General features: G+C 46.3%; 1 protein-coding gene across 1 annotated transcript in view; it reads right to left on the bottom strand.

Moving 5' to 3' along the window:
* LOC143781727 (fucolectin-like) overlaps positions 1-18,592 on the bottom strand; it is a 111,426-nt gene that overhangs the window by 16,152 nt on the left and 76,682 nt on the right. The window contains exon 3 of the mRNA XM_077268474.1: positions 13,967-14,243. Within this exon, the coding sequence (XP_077124589.1) occupies positions 13,967-14,243 (277 nt within the window). The remainder of the gene's footprint in view (positions 1-13,966; positions 14,244-18,592) is intronic.

The following is an 18,592-nucleotide window of genomic DNA, read 5'->3' as shown; positions in this document are numbered from 1 at the left end:
TGTATTAGTTCCCAGTGTCACTCTACACACAGGCCACACTCCATATCACTTTGTGTATTAGTTCCCAGTGCCACTCTACACACAGGCCACACTCCATATCACTTTGTGTATTAGTTCCCAGTGCCACTCTACACACAGGCCACACTCCATATCACTTTGTGTATTAGTTCCCAGTGCACTCTACACACAGTTCACACTCCATATCACTTTGTGTATTAGTTCCCAGTGCCACTCTACAAACAGGCTACACTCCATATCACTTTGTGTATTAGACCATGTTGCCAATACGCACACAGGCCACACTCCATATCACTTTGTGTATTAGTTCCCAGTGCCACTCTACACACAGGCCACACTCCATATCACTTTGTTTATTAGGTCCCAGTGCACTCTACACACAGGCCACACTCCATATCACTTTGTGTATTAGTTCCCAGTGCACTCTACACACAGGCCACACTCCATATCACTTTGTGTATTAGTTCCCAGTGCCACTCTACACACAGGCCACACTCCATATCACTTTGTGTATTAGTTCCCAGTGCACTCTACACAAAGGCCACACTCCATATCACTTTGTGTATTAGTTCCCAGTGCCAGTCTACACACAGGCCACACTCCATATCACTTTGTGTATTAGTTCCCAGTGCACTCTACACACAGGCCACACTCCATATCACTTTGTGTATTAGTTCCCAGTGCACTCTACACACAGGCCACACTCCATATCACTTTGTGTATTATTTCCCAGTGCCACTCTACACACAGGCCACACTCCATATCACTTTGTGTATTAGTTCCCAGTGCCACTCTACACACAGGCCACACTCCATATCACTTTGTGTATTAGTTCCCAGTGTCACTCTACACACAGGCCACACTCCATATCACTTTGTGTATTAGTTCCCAGTGTCACTCTACACAAAGGCCACACTCCATATCACTTTGTGTATTAGTTCCCAGTGCCACTCTACACACAGGCCACACTCCATATCACTTTGTGTATTAGTTCCCAGTGCCACTCTACACACAGGCCACACTCCATATCACTTTGTGTATTAGGTCCCAGCCCCACCCTACACACAGGCCACACTCCATATCACTTTGTGTGTTAGTTTCCAGTGCACTCTACAAACAGGCCACACTCGATATCACTTTGAGTATTAGTTCCCAGTTGACTCTACACACAGGCCACACTCCATATCACTTTGTGTATTAGTTCCCAGTGCCACTTTACACACAGGCCACACTCCATATCACTTTGTGTATTAGTTCTCAGTGCCACTTTACACACAGGCCACACTCCATATCACTTTGTGTATTAGGTCCCAGTGTCACTCTACACACAGGCCACACTGTTATGACCCCAATGGCGAGGGTCTCAGAGATATTAGCAAGTCTGCAAAGTACAAAAATCCAGCTCATAGGGCAGTGGTAACTGGGTTGACCATATATCTACTCCTAACGCCAACCCTAGAAGTAGCCGGGGAACATGCCTACGTTGGTCGCTAGATGTCTCGCGCCAGCCGGAGAGCTAACTACCCCTAGAAGAGGAAAACAAAGACCTCTCTTGCCTCCAGAGAAAGGACCCCAAAAGTAGGATACAAGCCCCCCACAAATAATAACGGTGAGGTAAGAGGAAATGACAAACACAGAGATGAACTAGGTTTAGCACAGAGAGGCCCACTTACTAATAGCAGAATATAGTAAGATAACTTATATGGTCAACAAAAACCCTATCAAAAATCCACGCTGGAGATTCAAGAACCCCCGAACCGTCTAACGGCCCGGGGGGAGAACACCAGCCGCCCTAGAGCTTCCAGCAAGGTCAGGATACAGATAATATACAAGCTGGACAAAAAATGCAAACAAAAATGAATTGCAAAAAGCAAAAAAGCAGACTTAGCTTAATCAAGCAGGAACCAGGATCAGTAGACAAGAGCACTACAGATTAGCTCTGATATCAACGTTGCCAGGCATTGAACTGAAGGTCCAGGGAGCTTATATAGCAACACCCCTGACCTAACGACCCAGGTGAGCATAAAAGGAATGACTGACAACCCCAGAGTCAAATTACTAGTAGCCACTAGAGGGAGCCAAAAAGTAAATTCACAACAGTACCCCCCCCTTAGTGAGGGGTCACCGAACCCTCACCAAGACCACCAGGGCGATCAGGATGAGCGGCGTGAAAGGCACGAACTAAATCGGCCGCATGCACATCAGAGGCGACCACCCAGGAATTATCCTCCTGACCATAGCCCTTCCACTTGACCAGGTACTGAAGCCTCCGCCTGGAGAGACGAGAATCTAAGATCTTCTCCACCACGTACTCCAACTCGCCCTCAACCAACACCGGAGCAGGAGGCTCAGCAGAAGGAACCACAGGCACAACGTACCGCCGCAACAAGGACCTATGAAATACGTTGTGAATGGCAAACGACACCGGAAGATCCAGGCGAAAGGATACAGGATTAAGGATCTCCAATATCTTGTAAGGACCAATGAATCGAGGCTTAAATTTGGGAGAGGAGACCTTCATAGGAAAAAATCGAGAAGACAGCCATACCAAATCCCCAACACAAAGTCGGGGACCCACACCGCGGCGGCGGTTGGCAAAACGCTGAGCCTTCTCCTGTGACAACTTCAAGTTGTCCACCACATGATTCCAGATCCGCTGCAACCTATCCACCACAGAATCCACCCCAGGACAGTCAGAAGGCTCCACATGTCCCGAGGAAAAACGAGGGTGGAAACCAGAGTTGCAGAAAAATGGCGAAACCAAGGTGGCAGAACTAGCCCGATTATTAAGGGCAAATTCAGCCAACGGCAAGAAGGTCACCCAATCATCCTGATCAGAAGAGACAAAACACCTCAAATACGCCTCCAGAGTCTGATTAGTTCGTTCCGTTTGTCCGTTAGTCTGTGGATGAAAAGCGGACGAAAACGACAAATCTATGCCCATCCTACCACAAAAGGATCGCCAGAACCTGGAAACAAACTGGGATCCTCTGTCCGACACAATATTCTCAGGAATGCCGTGCAAACGAACCACGTTCTGGAAGAACACAGGAACCAGATCAGAAGAGGAAGGCAGTTTGGGCAAAGGAACCAGATGGACCATCTTGGAGAAACGATCACATATCACCCAGATGACAGACATGCCCTGAGACACCGGAAGATCCGAAATGAAATCCATAGAGATGTGTGTCCAAGGTCTCTTCGGGACAGGCAAGGGCAAGAGCAACCCGCTGGCACGAGAACAGCAAGGCTTAGCTCGAGCACAAGTACCACAGGACTGCACAAATGACCGCACATCTCTTGACAAGGAAGGCCACCAAAAGGACCTGGCCACCCGATCTCTGGTGCCAAAAATTCCCGGGTGCCCTGCCAACACTGAGGAATGAACCTCGGAAATGACTCTGCTGGTCCATTTAGCAGGCACAAACAATCTGTCAGGTGGACAAGAGTCAGGCCTACCAGCCTGAAATCTCTGCAACATACGTCGCAGATCTGGAGAAATAGCTGACAGGATAACTCCTTCCTTAAGAATACCCACAGGTTCAGCGACTCCAGGAGCATCAGGCACAAAGCTCCTAGACAGAGCATCGGCCTTCACATTCTTAGAACCTGGTAAATACGAAACCACAAAGTCAAAACGGGAGAAAAACAATGACCAGCGGGCCTGTCTAGGATTCAGGCGTTTAGCAGACTCGAGGTACATCAGATTTTTGTGATCAGTCAAGACCACCACACGATGTTTAGCACCCTCGAGCCAATGACGCCACTCCTCAAATGCCCACTTCATGGCCAACAACTCCCGATTGCCCACATCATAATTTCGCTCTGCCGGCGAAAACTTCCTAGAGAAAAAGGCACAAGGTCTCATAGTAGAGCAACCAGGGCCTCTCTGCGACAAAACGGCCCCTGCCCCAATCTCCGAAGCATCCACTTCAACCTGAAAGGGAAGTGAGACATCAGGCTGGCACAAAACAGGCGCTGAAGTAAACCGGCGCTTCAACTCCTGGAAAGCCTCCACGGCAGCAGGAGCCCAGTTAGCCACATCGGAGCCTTTCTTGGTCATATCCGTCAACGGTTTAACAACGCTAGAAAAATTAGCGATAAAACGACGGTAGAAGTTAGCAAAACCCAAGAACTTCTGAAGACTCTTAACTGACGAGGGTTGAGTCCAATCATGAATAGCTCGAACCTTGACTGGGTCCATCTCCACAGCAGAAGGGGAAAAAATGAACCCTAAAAAGGGAACCTTCTGTACACCAAAGAGACACTTTGAGCCTTTAACAAACAAAGAATTTTCACGCAAAATCTTGAAAACCATCCTGACCTGTTCCACATGCGAGTCCCAATCATCAGAAAAAAACAGAATATCATCCAGATAAACGATCAAAAATTTATCCAGATACTTCCGGAAAATGTCATGCATAAAGGACTGAAAAACTGAAGGTGCATTAGAGAGCCCAAATGGCATCACCAAGTACTCAAAATGACCTTCGGGCGTATTGAATGCGGTTTTCCATTCATCTCCTTGCTTAATGCGCACAAGGTTGTATGCACCGCGAAGGTCTATCTTGGTGAACCACCTGGCACCTTTAATCCGGGCAAACAAGTCTGACAACAACGGCAAAGGATACTGAAATTTGACAGTGATCTTATTCAAAAGCCGATAGTCAATACAAGGCCTCAAAGATCCGTCCTTTTTAGCCACAAAAAAGAATCCCGCACCAAGAGGGGAAGAAGAAGGACGGATATGCCCCTTCTCCAGAGACTCCTTGATATATGAACGCATCACGGTATGTTCAGGTACCGACAGATTAAACAGTCTTCCCTTAGGAAACTTACTGCCTGGAATCAAATATATTGCACAGTCACATTCCCTATGAGGAGGCAATGCACTTGACCTAGACTCGCTGAAGACATCCTGATAATCAGACAAATACGCCGGAACTTCCGAAGGCGTAGAAGTAGCAATAGACACGGGCAGGGAATCTCCATGAATTCCATGACAGCCCCAACTTGACACTGACATTGCCTTCCAGTCCAAGACTGGATTATGGGTCTGTAACCATGGCAACCCCAAAACAACCAAATCATGCATCTTATGCAGAACAAGAAAACGTATCACCTCCCGATGTTCAGGAGTCATGCACATGGTAACCTGTGTCCAAAACTGCGGCTTATTTTCTGCCAATGGCGTAGCGTCAATACCCCTAAGAGGGATAGGATTTTCTAATGGCTCAAGAACAAAACCGCAACGCTTAGCAAATGACAGATCCATAAGACTCAGGGCAACACCTGAATCTACAAACGCCACGACAGGATACGATGACAGTGAGCAAATCAAAGTTACAGATAGAATGAACTTAGGTTGCAAATTACCAATGGCGACAGGACTAACAACCTTAGTAAGACGCTTAGAGCATGCTGAGATAACATGTGCAGAATCACCACAGTAGTAACACAAGCCATTCTGGCGTCTATGAATTTTCCGCTCATTTCTAGTCAGGATTCTATCACATTGCATTAAATCAGGTGCCTGTTCAGATAACACCATGAGGGAATTTGCGGTTTTGCGCTCCCGCAACCGCCGGTCAATTTGAATCGCCAGGGCCATGGAATCATTCAGACCTGTGGGAATGGGAAAACCCACCATCACATTCTTAATGGCTTCAGAAAGGCCATTTCTAAAATTTGCAGCCAATGCACACTCGTTCCACTGGGTCAGCACGGACCATTTCCGAAATTTTTGGCAATACACCTCAGCCTCGTCCTGGCCCTGAGACATAGCCAGCAAGGCTTTTTCTGCCTGAATCTCAAGATTGGGTTCCTCATAAAGCAAACCGAGCGCCAGAAAAAACGCATCAATATCAGCCAATGCCGGATCTCCTGGCGCCAGCGAGAAAGCCCAATCCTGAGGGTCGCCCCGTAAAAAAGAAATAACAATTTTCACTTGCTGAGCGGAGTCTCCAGAGGAACAGGGTCTCAGGGACAAAAACAATTTACAATTATTCCTGAAATTTCTAAACTTAAATCGGTCTCCGGAAAACAGTTCAGGAATCGGTATCTTAGGTTCTGACATAGGATTTCTGGTAACATAATCTTGTATGCCCTGCACACGAGCAGCAAGCTGGTCCACACTTGTAATCAAGGTCTGGACATTCATGTCTGCAGCAATCACAAGCCACTCAAAGGTAAAGGGGAAAAGAAAAAAAAATGAGAGAGAAAAAAAACTCAGAACTTTCTTTCTTATAATCCCACTTCTGCAATGCATTTAACATTTAGTACTGGCCTGGCAAACTGTTATGACCCCAATGGCGAGGGTCTCAGAGATATCAGCAAGTCTGCAAAGTACAAAAATCCAGCTCATAGGGCAGTGGTAACTGGGTTGACCATATATCTACTCCTAACGCCAACCCTAGAAGTAGCCGGGGAACATGCCTACGTTGGTCGCTAGATGTCTCGCGCCAGCCGGAGAGTTAACTACCCCTAGAAGAGGAAAACAAAGACCTCTCTTGCCTCCAGAGAAAGGACCCCAAAAGTAGGATACAAGCCCCCCACAAATAATAACGGTGAGGTAAGAGGAAATGACAAACACAGAGATGAACTAGGTTTAGCACAGAGAGGCCCACTTACTAATAGCAGAATATAGTAAGATAACTTATATGGTCAACAAAAACCCTATCAAAAATCCACGCTGGAGATTCAAGAACCCCCGAACCGTCTAACGGCCCGGGGGGAGAACACCAGCCGCCCTAGAGCTTCCAGCAAGGTCAGGATACAGATAATATACAAGCTGGACAAAAAATGCAAACAAAAACGAATTGCAAAAAGCAAAAAAGCAGACTTAGCTTAATCAAGCAGGAACCAGGATCAGTAGACAAGAGCACTACAGATTAGCTCTGATATCAACGTTGCCAGGCATTGAACTGAAGGTCCAGGGAGCTTATATAGCAACACCCCTGACCTAACGACCCAGGTGAGCATAAAAGGAATGACTGACAACCCCAGAGTCAAATCACTAGTAGCCACTAGAGGGAGCCAAAAAGTAAATTCACAACACCACACTCCATATCACTTTGTGTATTAGTTCCCAGTGTCACTCTATACACAGGCCACACTCGATATCACTTTGTGTATTAGTTCCCAGTGCCACTCTACACACAGGCCACACTCCATATCACTTTGTGTATTAGGTCCCAGTGCCACTTTACACACAGGCCACACTCCATATCACTTTGTGTATTAGTTCCCAGTACCACACTACACACAGGCCACAGTCGATATCACATTGTGTATTAGTTCCCAGTGCACTCTACACACAGGCCACACTCCATATCACTTTGTGTATTAGTTCCCAGTGCCACTCTACACACAGGCCACACTCCATATCACTTTGTGTATTAGGTCCCAGCCCCACCTTACACACAGGCCACACTCCATATCACTTTGTGTGTTAGTTTCCAGTGCACTCTACAAACAGGCCACACTCGATATCACTTTGAGTATTAGTTCCCAGTTGACTCTACACACAGGCCACACTCCATATCACTTTGTGTATTAGTTCTCAGTGCCACTTTACACACAGGCCACACTCCATATCACTTTGTGTATTAGGTCCCAGTGCCACTTTACACACAGGCCACACTCCATATCACTTTGTGTATTAGTTCCCAGTGTCACTCTATACACAGGCCACACTCGATATCACTTTGTGTATTAGTTCCCAGTGCCACTCTACACACAGGCCACACTCCATATCACTTTGTGTATTAGGTCCCAGTGCCACTTTACACACAGGCCACACTCCATATCACTTTGTGTATTAGTTCCCAGTACCACACTACACACAGGCCACAGTCGATATCACTTTGTGTATTAGTTCCCAGTGCACTCTACACACAGGCCACACTCCATATCACTTTGTGTATTAGTTCCCAGTGCCACTCTACACACAGGCCACACTCCATATCACTTTGTGTATTAGGTCCCAGCCCCACCTTACACACAGGCCACACTCCATATCACTTTGTGTGTTAGTTTCCAGTGCACTCTACAAACAGGCCACACTCGATATCACTTTGAGTATTAGTTCCCAGTTGACTCTACACACAGGCCACACTCCATATCACTTTGTGTATTAGTTCTCAGTGCCACTTTACACACAGGCCACACTCCATATCACTTTGTGTATTAGGTCCCAGTGCCACTTTACACACAGGCCACACTCCATATCACTTTGTGTATTAGTTCCCAGTGCCACTTTACACACAGGCCACACTCCATATCACTTTGTGTATTAGTTCCCAGTACCACACTACACACAGGCCACAGTCGATATCACTTTGTGTATTAGTTCCCAGTGCACTCTACACACAGGCCACACTCCATATCACTTTGTGTATTAGTTCCCAGTGCCACTCTACACACAGGCCACACTCCATATCACTTTGTGTGTTAGGTCCCAGTGCACTCTACACACAGGCCACACTCCATATCACTTTGTATAATAGTTCCCAGTGCACTCTACACACAGGCCACACTCCATATCACTTTGTGTATTAGTTCCCAGTGCTCTCTACACACAGGCCATACTCCATATCACTTTGTGTATTAGTTCCCAGCCCCACCCTACACACAGGCCACACTCCATATCACTTTGTGTATTAGTTCCCAGTGTCACTCTACACACAGGCCACACTCCATATCACTTTGTGTACTAGTTCTCAGTGCCACTCTACACACAGGCCACACTCCATATCACTTTGTGTATTAGTTCCCAGTGCCACTCTACACACAGGCCACACTCCATATCACTTTGTGTATTAGTTCCCAGTGCCACTCTACACACAGGCCACACTCCACATCACTTTGTGTGTTAGTTCCCAGTGTCTCTCTACACACAGGCCAAACTCCATATCACTTTGTTTATTAGTTCCCAGTGCCACTCTACACACAGGCCACACTCCACATCACTTTGTGTGTTAGTTCCCAGTGTCTCTCTATACACAGGCCACACTCCATATCACTTTGTTTATTAGTTCCCAGTGCCACTCTACACACAGGCCACACTCCATATCACTTTGTGTATTAGTTCCCAGTGCCACTCTACACACAGGCCACACTCCATATCACTTTGTGTATTAGTTCCCAGTGCCACTCTACACACAGGCCACACTCCATATCACTTTGTGTATTAGACCATGTTGCCAATACGCACACAGGCCACACTCCATATCACTTTGTGTATTAGTTCCCAGTTCCACTCTACACACAGGCCACACTCCATATCACTTTGTGTATTAGTTCCCAGTGCACTCTACACACAGGCCACACTCCATATCACTTTGTGTATTAGGTCCCAGTGCCACTCTACACACAGGCCACACTCCATATCACTTTGTGTATTAGTTCCCAGTGTCACTCTACACACAGGCCACACTCCATATCACTTTGTGTATTAGTTCCCAGTGCACTCTACACACAGGCCACACTCCATATCACTTTTTGTATTAGTTCCCAGTGCCACTCTACACACAGGCCACACTCCATATCACTTTGTGTATTAGTTCCCAGTGCACTCTACACAAAGGCCACACTCCATATCACTTTGTGTATTAGTTCCCAGTGCACTCTACACACAGGCCACACTCCATATCACTTTGTGTATTAGGTCCCAGTGTCACTCTACACACAGGCCACACTCCATATCACTTTGTGTATTAGTTCCCAGTGCCACTCTACACACAGGCCACACTCCATATCACTTTGTGTATTAGTTCCCAGTGCACTCTACACACAGGCCACACTCCATATCACTTTGTGTATTAGTTCCCAGTGCACTCTACACACAGGCCACACTCCATATCACTTTGTGTATTAGTTCCCAGTGCACTCTACACACAGGCCACACTCCATATCACTTTGTGCATTAGTTCCCAGTGCACTCTACACACAGGCCACACTCCATATCACTTTGTGTTTTAGTTCCCAGTGCCACTCTACACACAGGCCACACACCATATCACTTTGTGTATTAGTTCCCAGTGCACTCTACACAAAGGCCACACTCCATATCACTTTGTGTATTAGTTCCCAGTGCACTCTACACACAGGCCACACTCCATATCACTTTGTGTATTAGTTCCCAGTGCACTCTACACAAAGGCCACACTCCATATCACTTTGTGTATTAGTTCCCAGTGCACTCTACACACAGGCCACACTCCATATCACTTTGTGTATTAGTTCCCAGTGCCACTCTACACACAGGCCACACTCCATATCACTTTGTGTATTAGTTCCCAGTGCCACTCTACACACAGGCCACACTCCATATCACTTTGTGCATTAGTTCCCAGTGCACTCTACACAAAGGCCACACTCCATATCACTTTGTGTATTAGTTCCCAGTGCACTCTACACACAGGCCACACTCCATATCACTTTGTGTATTAGTTCCCAGTGCCACTCTACACACAGGCCACACTCCATATCACTTTGTGTATTAGTTCCCAGTGCCACTCTACACACAGGCCACACTCCATATCACTTTGTGTATTAGTTCCCAGTGCACTCTACACAAAGGCCACACTGCATATCACTTTGTGTATTAGTTCCCAGTGCACTCTACACACAGGCCACACTCCATATCACTTTGTGTATTAGTTCCCAGTGCCACTCTACACACAGGCCACACTCCATATCACTTTGTGTATTAGTTCCCAGTGCACTCTACACACAGGCCACACTCCATATCACTTTGTGCATTAGTTCCCAGTGCACTCTACACACAGGCCACACTCCATATCACTTTGTGTTTTAGTTCCCAGTGCCACTCTACACACAGGCCACACACCATATCACTTTGTGTATTAGTTCCCAGTGCACTCTACACAAAGGCCACACTCCATATCACTTTGTGTATTAGTTCCCAGTGCACTCTACACACAGGCCACACTCCATATCACTTTGTGTATTAGTTCCCAGTGCACTCTACACAAAGGCCACACTCCATATCACTTTGTGTATTAGTTCCCAGTGCACTCTACACACAGGCCACACTCCATATCACTTTGTGTATTAGTTCCCAGTGCCACTCTACACACAGGCCACACTCCATATCACTTTGTGTATTAGTTCCCAGTGCCACTCTACACACAGGCCACACTCCATATCACTTTGTGCATTAGTTCCCAGTGCACTCTACACAAAGGCCACACTCCATATCACTTTGTGTATTAGTTCCCAGTGCACTCTACACACAGGCCACACTCCATATCACTTTGTGTATTAGTTCCCAGTGCCACTCTACACACAGGCCACACTCCATATCACTTTGTGTATTAGTTCCCAGTGCCACTCTACACACAGGCCACACTCCATATCACTTTGTGTATTAGTTCCCAGTGCACTCTACACAAAGGCCACACTGCATATCACTTTGTGTATTAGTTCCCAGTGCACTCTACACACAGGCCACACTCCATATCACTTTGTGTATTAGTTCCCAGTGCCACTCTACACACAGACTGTAGTCTGTATCACTTCATGTATTAGACCATAATGCCAATACGCACACAGGCCACACTCCATATCACCTTTTTTACATTTGGCATTGAGAAAGAAGTATTTGATCCCTCTGTACATTGTATCTGGTCATTTCATAGTCAGGTATGCATTTACACTATAACCCCTGGTCACTTAGTGGTCATGTGTACACTTACACTAACTTAATGGTAATATCTAAACTTACACTGTATTTAGTCGTTTAGTGGTTATGTGTATGCTTACATTTTAGAAAAACCAAAAGAACTTTGTATCCTATGGCATCACCTTTAAGATAAAACTTAGTATTTATTTATTCACTTAAAAACATTATACCATGCTATCAACATGCAGACAACCGTGCTAAACTGAATCTACCCCTCACACTGTTAATAATAATAGAACCTGCCTGACAGTGGAGGTTGGCAACCTACAGTATTCACGAGATAGGCGCCCCCGCTCCACGGCGGCTGTCCCTGAAACTTCTATCTGTCAACTATGAATAGTGTGATACCAAATAAGCCACCATTCAGACATGACAGGAAAATGAAATGAACATAATGATAAACGGCAATCATTAGACGGTGTGAGAGAGAGTGAATGACATGATAACACAAAGTGAAAAATTGCATAATTATCACATGGTACCTCACTACTAGAGAAAGCGCCTCTTAAACATCAGAAATGATGAGTACCCCGTTTTTACATGTTATCTTTTTGATGCAAAATGAGACCACACTCTTATATCGGTACTCTGTAGTTATTTGCTTTAATTGTATTCATCCTGTCCGGGACTAGCTACTATGACCACCATGTTTGGGCCTAATTGGTTACACCCTTTTCTATATTAGCTTATCCGTATGGTTTTTATTAGGGTGAGCCATCGAGGAGTAGGGTGCCAACCTCCGCAGCTAAGCAGGCTGACAATATCAGCAGGGAACAGCTGTAGTGAGGTACTATGTGACTATTATGCACTTCTTCACTTTGTGTTATCATGTCATTCACTCTCTCTCACACTGTCTAATGATTGCCGTTTATCATTATGTCCATTTCATTTTCCTGTCATGTCTGAAGGGTGGCTTATATGGTATCACACTATTCATAGTTGAAAGATAGGAGTTTCAGAGACAGCCGCCGTGGAGCGGGGGCGCCTATCTCGTGAATATTGTAGGGTGCCAACCTCCACTGTCAGGCAGGTTTAGTTAGTTTTAGGCCATGTGCACACGTTCAGGATTTTTTGCGTTTTTTTCGTGTTTTTTCGCTGTAAAAACGTGATAAAAACGCGAAAAAAACGCTAACATATGCCTCCCATTATTTTCAGTGTATTCCGCATTTTTTGTGCAAATGTAGCCTTTTTTTCCGCGAAAAAATCGCATCGCGGAAAAAAAAGCAACATGTTCATTAAAATGCGGAATTGCGGGGATTCCGCACACCTAGGAGTCCATTGATCTGCTTACTTCCCACACGGGGCTGTGCACACCATGCGGGAAGTAAGCAGATTATGTGCGGTTGGTACCCAGGGTGGAGGAGAGGAGACTCTCCTCCACGGACTGGGCACCATATAATTGGTCAAAAAAAAAAGAATTAAAATAAAAAATAGTCCAATACTCACCTTCGATGTCTTCCCGCCTCTCCACTGCACGCTGTCGCTTCGGTTCCTGTAGCTGGTGTGCGGTGAAGGACCTGCCGATGACGTCGCCGTCTTGTGATTGGTCGAGACCGGTCATGTGACCGCTCACGTGACCGCGACGTCATGGAAGGTCCTGCGCGCACACACCAGCTATACGGAACGGACGCCGGTGAGGAGATCAGCTGTCTGTGGGTGAGTATAAGCATTTTTTTTATTTTTTTTATTATTTTTAAACATTCTATCTTTTACTATAGATGCTGCAAAAGCAGCATCTATAGTAAAAAGTTGGTCACACTTGTCAAACGCTATGTTTGACAAGTGTGACCAACCTGTCAGTCAGTTTTCCAAGCGATGCTACAGATCGCTTGGAAAACTTTAGCATTCTGCAAGCTAATTACGCTTGCAGAATGCTAAAAAAACCGCGAAAAAAACGGAAAAAAAACGCAAAAAAAAAATATGCGGATTTCTTGCAGAAAATTTCCGGTTTTCTTCAGGAAATTTCTGCAAGAAATCCGGACGTGTGCACATACTGTTAACAGTGTGAGGGGTAGATTCAGATTAGCACAGTTGTTTGCATGTTGATTGCATGGTATAATGTTTTTTAAGTGAATAAATAAATACTAAGTTTTATCTTAAAGGTGAAGCAATAGGATGCAAGGTTCTTTTGGTTTTTCTTTGTTTTTTGATCCTTGGTTACTCATTCTTCTTTGTTTTTTTGATATGCTTACATTTTACCCTTGGTCATGAGAGCAAATATTTTCCCAGTATAGTACTTACACTGGATTTTGGTTCCTGGTGGCATTTCCAATTCGAACCTCAGCCCCTTTCAGACGATCCCAACAGCAGTCCTTTCTGTTCACAACAACCACAGCTCCAATTCTCTGTGGCTCATAAAGATCGACTCTCCACCATGGAGAAGTATCACTTTTGGTTAAGATACAGGATTTCATTCGGTAAGCTCCATCGCGATTACCATCAATAGCATTGATAGCATTCCCATTGGGATGATAGACAGAGATCTGACTCGCCTTGCCCTCCAGAGCAATGTTTTTTCCTGCGGAAGGAAAAGTTTAGCCTTAAATATAAAACATCACAAAAACGTTATCCTCATATAGGAAGACTATATCCCTGATTTAAGAAGAGATCGTAACCCTGATACATGAGACATAACCATAGATGATCTAATCAATCCGCAAAGCATCTCCTTTGAGTCAAATTTACTGAAATTCACAGGTCTCCATGAACTCAAAGACTCTGTGATTTGATGCATGTGGATGAGCTATGGGAGATGCGTTCCATAAGTGGAATGGGAAGAAAAGGCTTGCCCATCAGGAGGTGAAAAGAAAACATGGAAGGAGTGCTTAAGTATGGTGTAAGTATGGCCCAAATGTAGAGACTGAGTAACGGTAAGCGAACATCCACCATCTGCTGGACCAAACTGAAAGTGAAAATAAAAAAGATAAAGTTGTGTTAGCAGGAACCAAATTGTGCTGGGAGATTTGCAGGGGGAGTGAATTTGTCTGCTGAACCTGATCAGGTGACAAAACAAGGACTTCCTTAAAATACAGTGGGTACGGAAAGTACTCAGACCCCTTTACATTTTTCATTTTTTGATTCATTGCAGCCATTTAGTAAATTCAAAAAAGTTATTTTTTTCTCATTAATGTTCACTCTCCACTCCATTTTGACTGAAAAAAAAAACAGAAAAACAGAAATGTAGAAATGTTTGCAAATTTATAAAAAAATAATAACTGAAATATCACATGGTCATAAGTATTGGCTCTGTACTGAGTAGAAGCACCCTTTTGAGCTAGTACAGCCATGAGTCTTCTTGTGAATGATGCAACCAGTTTTTCACCAATGGATTTGGGGATCCTCGGCCATTTTTCCTTGCAGATCCTCTCCAGTTCCGTCAGGTTGGATGGTGAACGTTGTGGACAGCCATTTTCAGGTCTCTCCAGAGATGCTCAATTGGGTTTAGGTCAGGGCTCTGGCTGGGCCGGTCAGGAATGGTCACAGAGTTGTTCTGAAGCCACTCACTTGATATTTAGCTGTGTGCTTAGGGCCATTGTCTTGTTAGAAGGTGAACCTTCAGCCAAGTCTGAGGTCCAGAGCACTCTGGAAGAGGTTTTCATCCAGGATATCTCTGTAATTGGCTGCATTCATGTTCCTTCAATAACAACCAGTCGTCCTGTCCCTGCAGCTGAAAAACATCCCCACAGCATGATGCTGCCACCACCATCTTTCACTATTGAGATTTTATTGGGCAGGTGATGACCAGTACCTGGTTTTCTCCACACATATCTCTTAGAAATATCACCAAATAGGTCTATCTTCATCTCATCAGACCAGAGAATTTTATTTCTCACAGTCTGGAAGTCCTTCATGTGTTTTTTTCGCAAACTCTATGCTGGCTTTTTTGACACCCCAGGAGTCACGTTGCCACAGTGGCATTGCCTCCCTCACAGGGGGTGATGACATGCCTGGAAGCAAGGAGGGTTTCCCTGACTAGATAACAGTTACATCCAACATCCTTCCTGTGACGGGGTATGCGACAGAGCAGAAAGAGACACCAAACAAGATTTATTGGAACAGGGAACTGGGACAACGCAAATGAAAGTAATTCTGCAGTGTCCACAATGAGTCCACAATGAGTCCACAGAAAGGCAGTAGATCCAGGGGTGCCACCTGGCAATCTGATGCCAGGGAAATAGCAATAGTCTTTGAGTGAATTCAATAGATCCAGCAGATGAGGGGTACAACACAGTCCCACATGGCAGCTTCCAACAATACACACGGTCACAGGGACAGCCTAAGATCCCAGCCCTTCGCTAGTCACCACACAATTGAATCAGCCAACACATGAGTTTATTGTTCTGTGTCCTGGGATCGACCCCTCCATGGGGGAGGGCTCCCCCCTACTGGTTGTTGACTCCAGCCTGATTACATGGCAGTCCAGGGACACAGGTGGGGGAGGGACAAGCTGTTACACTTCCTACTTCAGACCAGAAGGGGGAGCTCTAACACCTGATTTCAGTGGAGCTTCCTGATATAAGTTCTGGCCTGGAGGTGGAGTTAGTCTGAAGAAGGCAGAGAGGAGAGAAGAAGTCAAGGAAGAACCTGAGGAGTGGAGCTGTAGATAAGCTCACCTCAGGGCCAAGTGCTAGAGACTGGATGTCGGAGTCCGTGGTTGTGCGGGTACTGAAGTCCCAGCAGCTAAATCCGGAGGGCAGGAGACTGCAGGTCTACTGGCCCATCACAACACCTGAAGGCACAGCAGCAAATGAGAGCACGGAGTCACCACGAAGGAGTGACACCTGTAATAGGCTCATGCTGCCTGCCATACAGGCACGTACTACAGACCAATAAGGAACAGATGACTGAGCATAGCTTTAGGCAGCAAGGACTTCAGAGGATAGAGCAGTAAGGAGGCCTCAAAACCCATCTGGCTAGCGGATATTAAGTTGCTTTCAGGCTCCCTGGACCTCCATTGTCATCTGTAACTAGTGCCCCAGCCTGCACTTCAAACTGTGAGTAAAATGTGGAAACTGCACCCTGCTGTGTCCTCTGTGTCTGCTGGGCCACCTGCCCTGCATCAACGCATTCACCATCATTGACTTTAACACCGTAATTGCCCTGGGACTAAACTCTACCTGTGGAGAGCTGTAACAACTCTACTGCATCACCATCAGCCCCAGCGGTCTCTTTAAGCAGCGTTGGCCATCCCTAGCCGAGTACCATAGGTGGTGTCACAAACTATTGCCCATAAACTTTATTTTCCCTTTATTTCACTTTTATTGGACACCCTGGGCCATGGACTGGGTCACTGCTGCCGTGACACATTTCCCTTTAAGAACTGTCTGACCCAGCCCGAGTACTCCACGGCCCTGGCGGGTGCTCCATTTTGGCGTCACGAACAGGATTTCAGAGCCTGACATTGCCGGGTACTGTGCGCCAGAGATATTGTTAAATTGTGAAGGCGCCACTATTACTGTGTCACACGGCGTGCAGGAAGAAAGGGGCATGTCGTCGTGGGCAGAACCAAAAGATGAGGCACGAAGTAAAAGCGAGGGCCGCGCTCTGTGATCAGTGGCAGGAAGGCAGTCTGGAAAAACCGGAAGGAGCACCATCCAGACCACCGGCGGAGCAGCTGCTTGCAACGGTAACACGCTCAAGGCCTGGCTGAGGTTCACTGGGGGGGAAAACAAATGTCCAATCCGGGTGGAGACCCAGTGGTGGCCGCAGCCGAAGCCCCGTGATACAGAAAGATCAAGCGGCAGCCGCAGCCCCCATGGTTCAAACAGATCAAGCGGCGGCTGCAGCCCCCATGATATAGTCAGATCAAGCAGCGGCCGCAGCCCCCACGATGCTGCCAGACCCAGCGGTGGCCGCATCCCCCATGATGCTGCCAGACCCAGTGGTGGTCGCAGCCCCCATAATGCAGCCAGATCCACTGCCCCTATAAACTGGCTGGATTCAGCGACAGTCGCTGCTACAGCCTCCATAATGCCGCTATCAATGCCGTACATACCAGGAGCGGCCTGGTTACCGCAGTACTCAGGGGAGTCACACACCATTAGTGATTTCAAGGAGAGACTATGTAGTTGGTTTAAAGTGTACCCCCTGTCTAAAAGTCAAAAAGTCAGCATCCTTACTGGCCAGTTAACCGATGCGGCCCAGAGGGAAGTAAAGTCGTGGCCAGGCACTAATAAAAGGACTGTCAAACAAATCTTGGCCAGGCTGAAGGACCCCTTTGACACCCGCACTGCAGCAGAGATAAAAATGAGATTATTTGGGTGCAAACAAAGGGTACAGGACAGTATACGGGACTATGCTCTTAATCTTCAGGAAGCGCTACGGGCTGTAAAGCAGGTTGACCCAGACAGCGTGCAAGATGAGGATAGATTGCTAACTGAGCAGTTTGTTGAGGGACTCCTGTCTAACACTCAAAGGACACAGATGCGCATAATGGCCCTACAAAATACTAACCAGGATGTCAGGGATCACAGGGAGGGTATCTTTATCATCCCCACCGCTCACACCAATATGTCATGAATCGGGGTTCTTTGGTTGCCCAGTTCTTTTCTGAAGGGGATTTATCTATATCCCACTTCCCAGTTCTGGTTTGGAGCTTGTAGCTCTCTGGCACCCCCCCTTACCCTCAGGTCAGACAGGGTACTGCACCTAGGATTATTAGTCGCCACAAAGGCTGCCTTACTTTGTACTGGCTAATTGGCACATTGCAGCGAGGGTGATATAACTACTCCCACTCGGGGGAACAATAATTATCAATGCAGTCCGTTGCTACAAAGTCTCCCAAACACACAGGACAAATCCACTGCCACCAGCTCTGATTTCTTAATTAATAATGAGTCCGGAGCCAGCCCAAAATAGTAGAGTAAT

The sequence above is a fragment of the Ranitomeya variabilis genome, chromosome 6, assembly GCF_051348905.1.
Source record: "Ranitomeya variabilis isolate aRanVar5 chromosome 6, aRanVar5.hap1, whole genome shotgun sequence".
NCBI classification, from domain to species: Eukaryota; Metazoa; Chordata; class Amphibia; order Anura; family Dendrobatidae; genus Ranitomeya; species Ranitomeya variabilis.
This window is presented reverse-complemented; position numbering and strand designations above follow the sequence as displayed.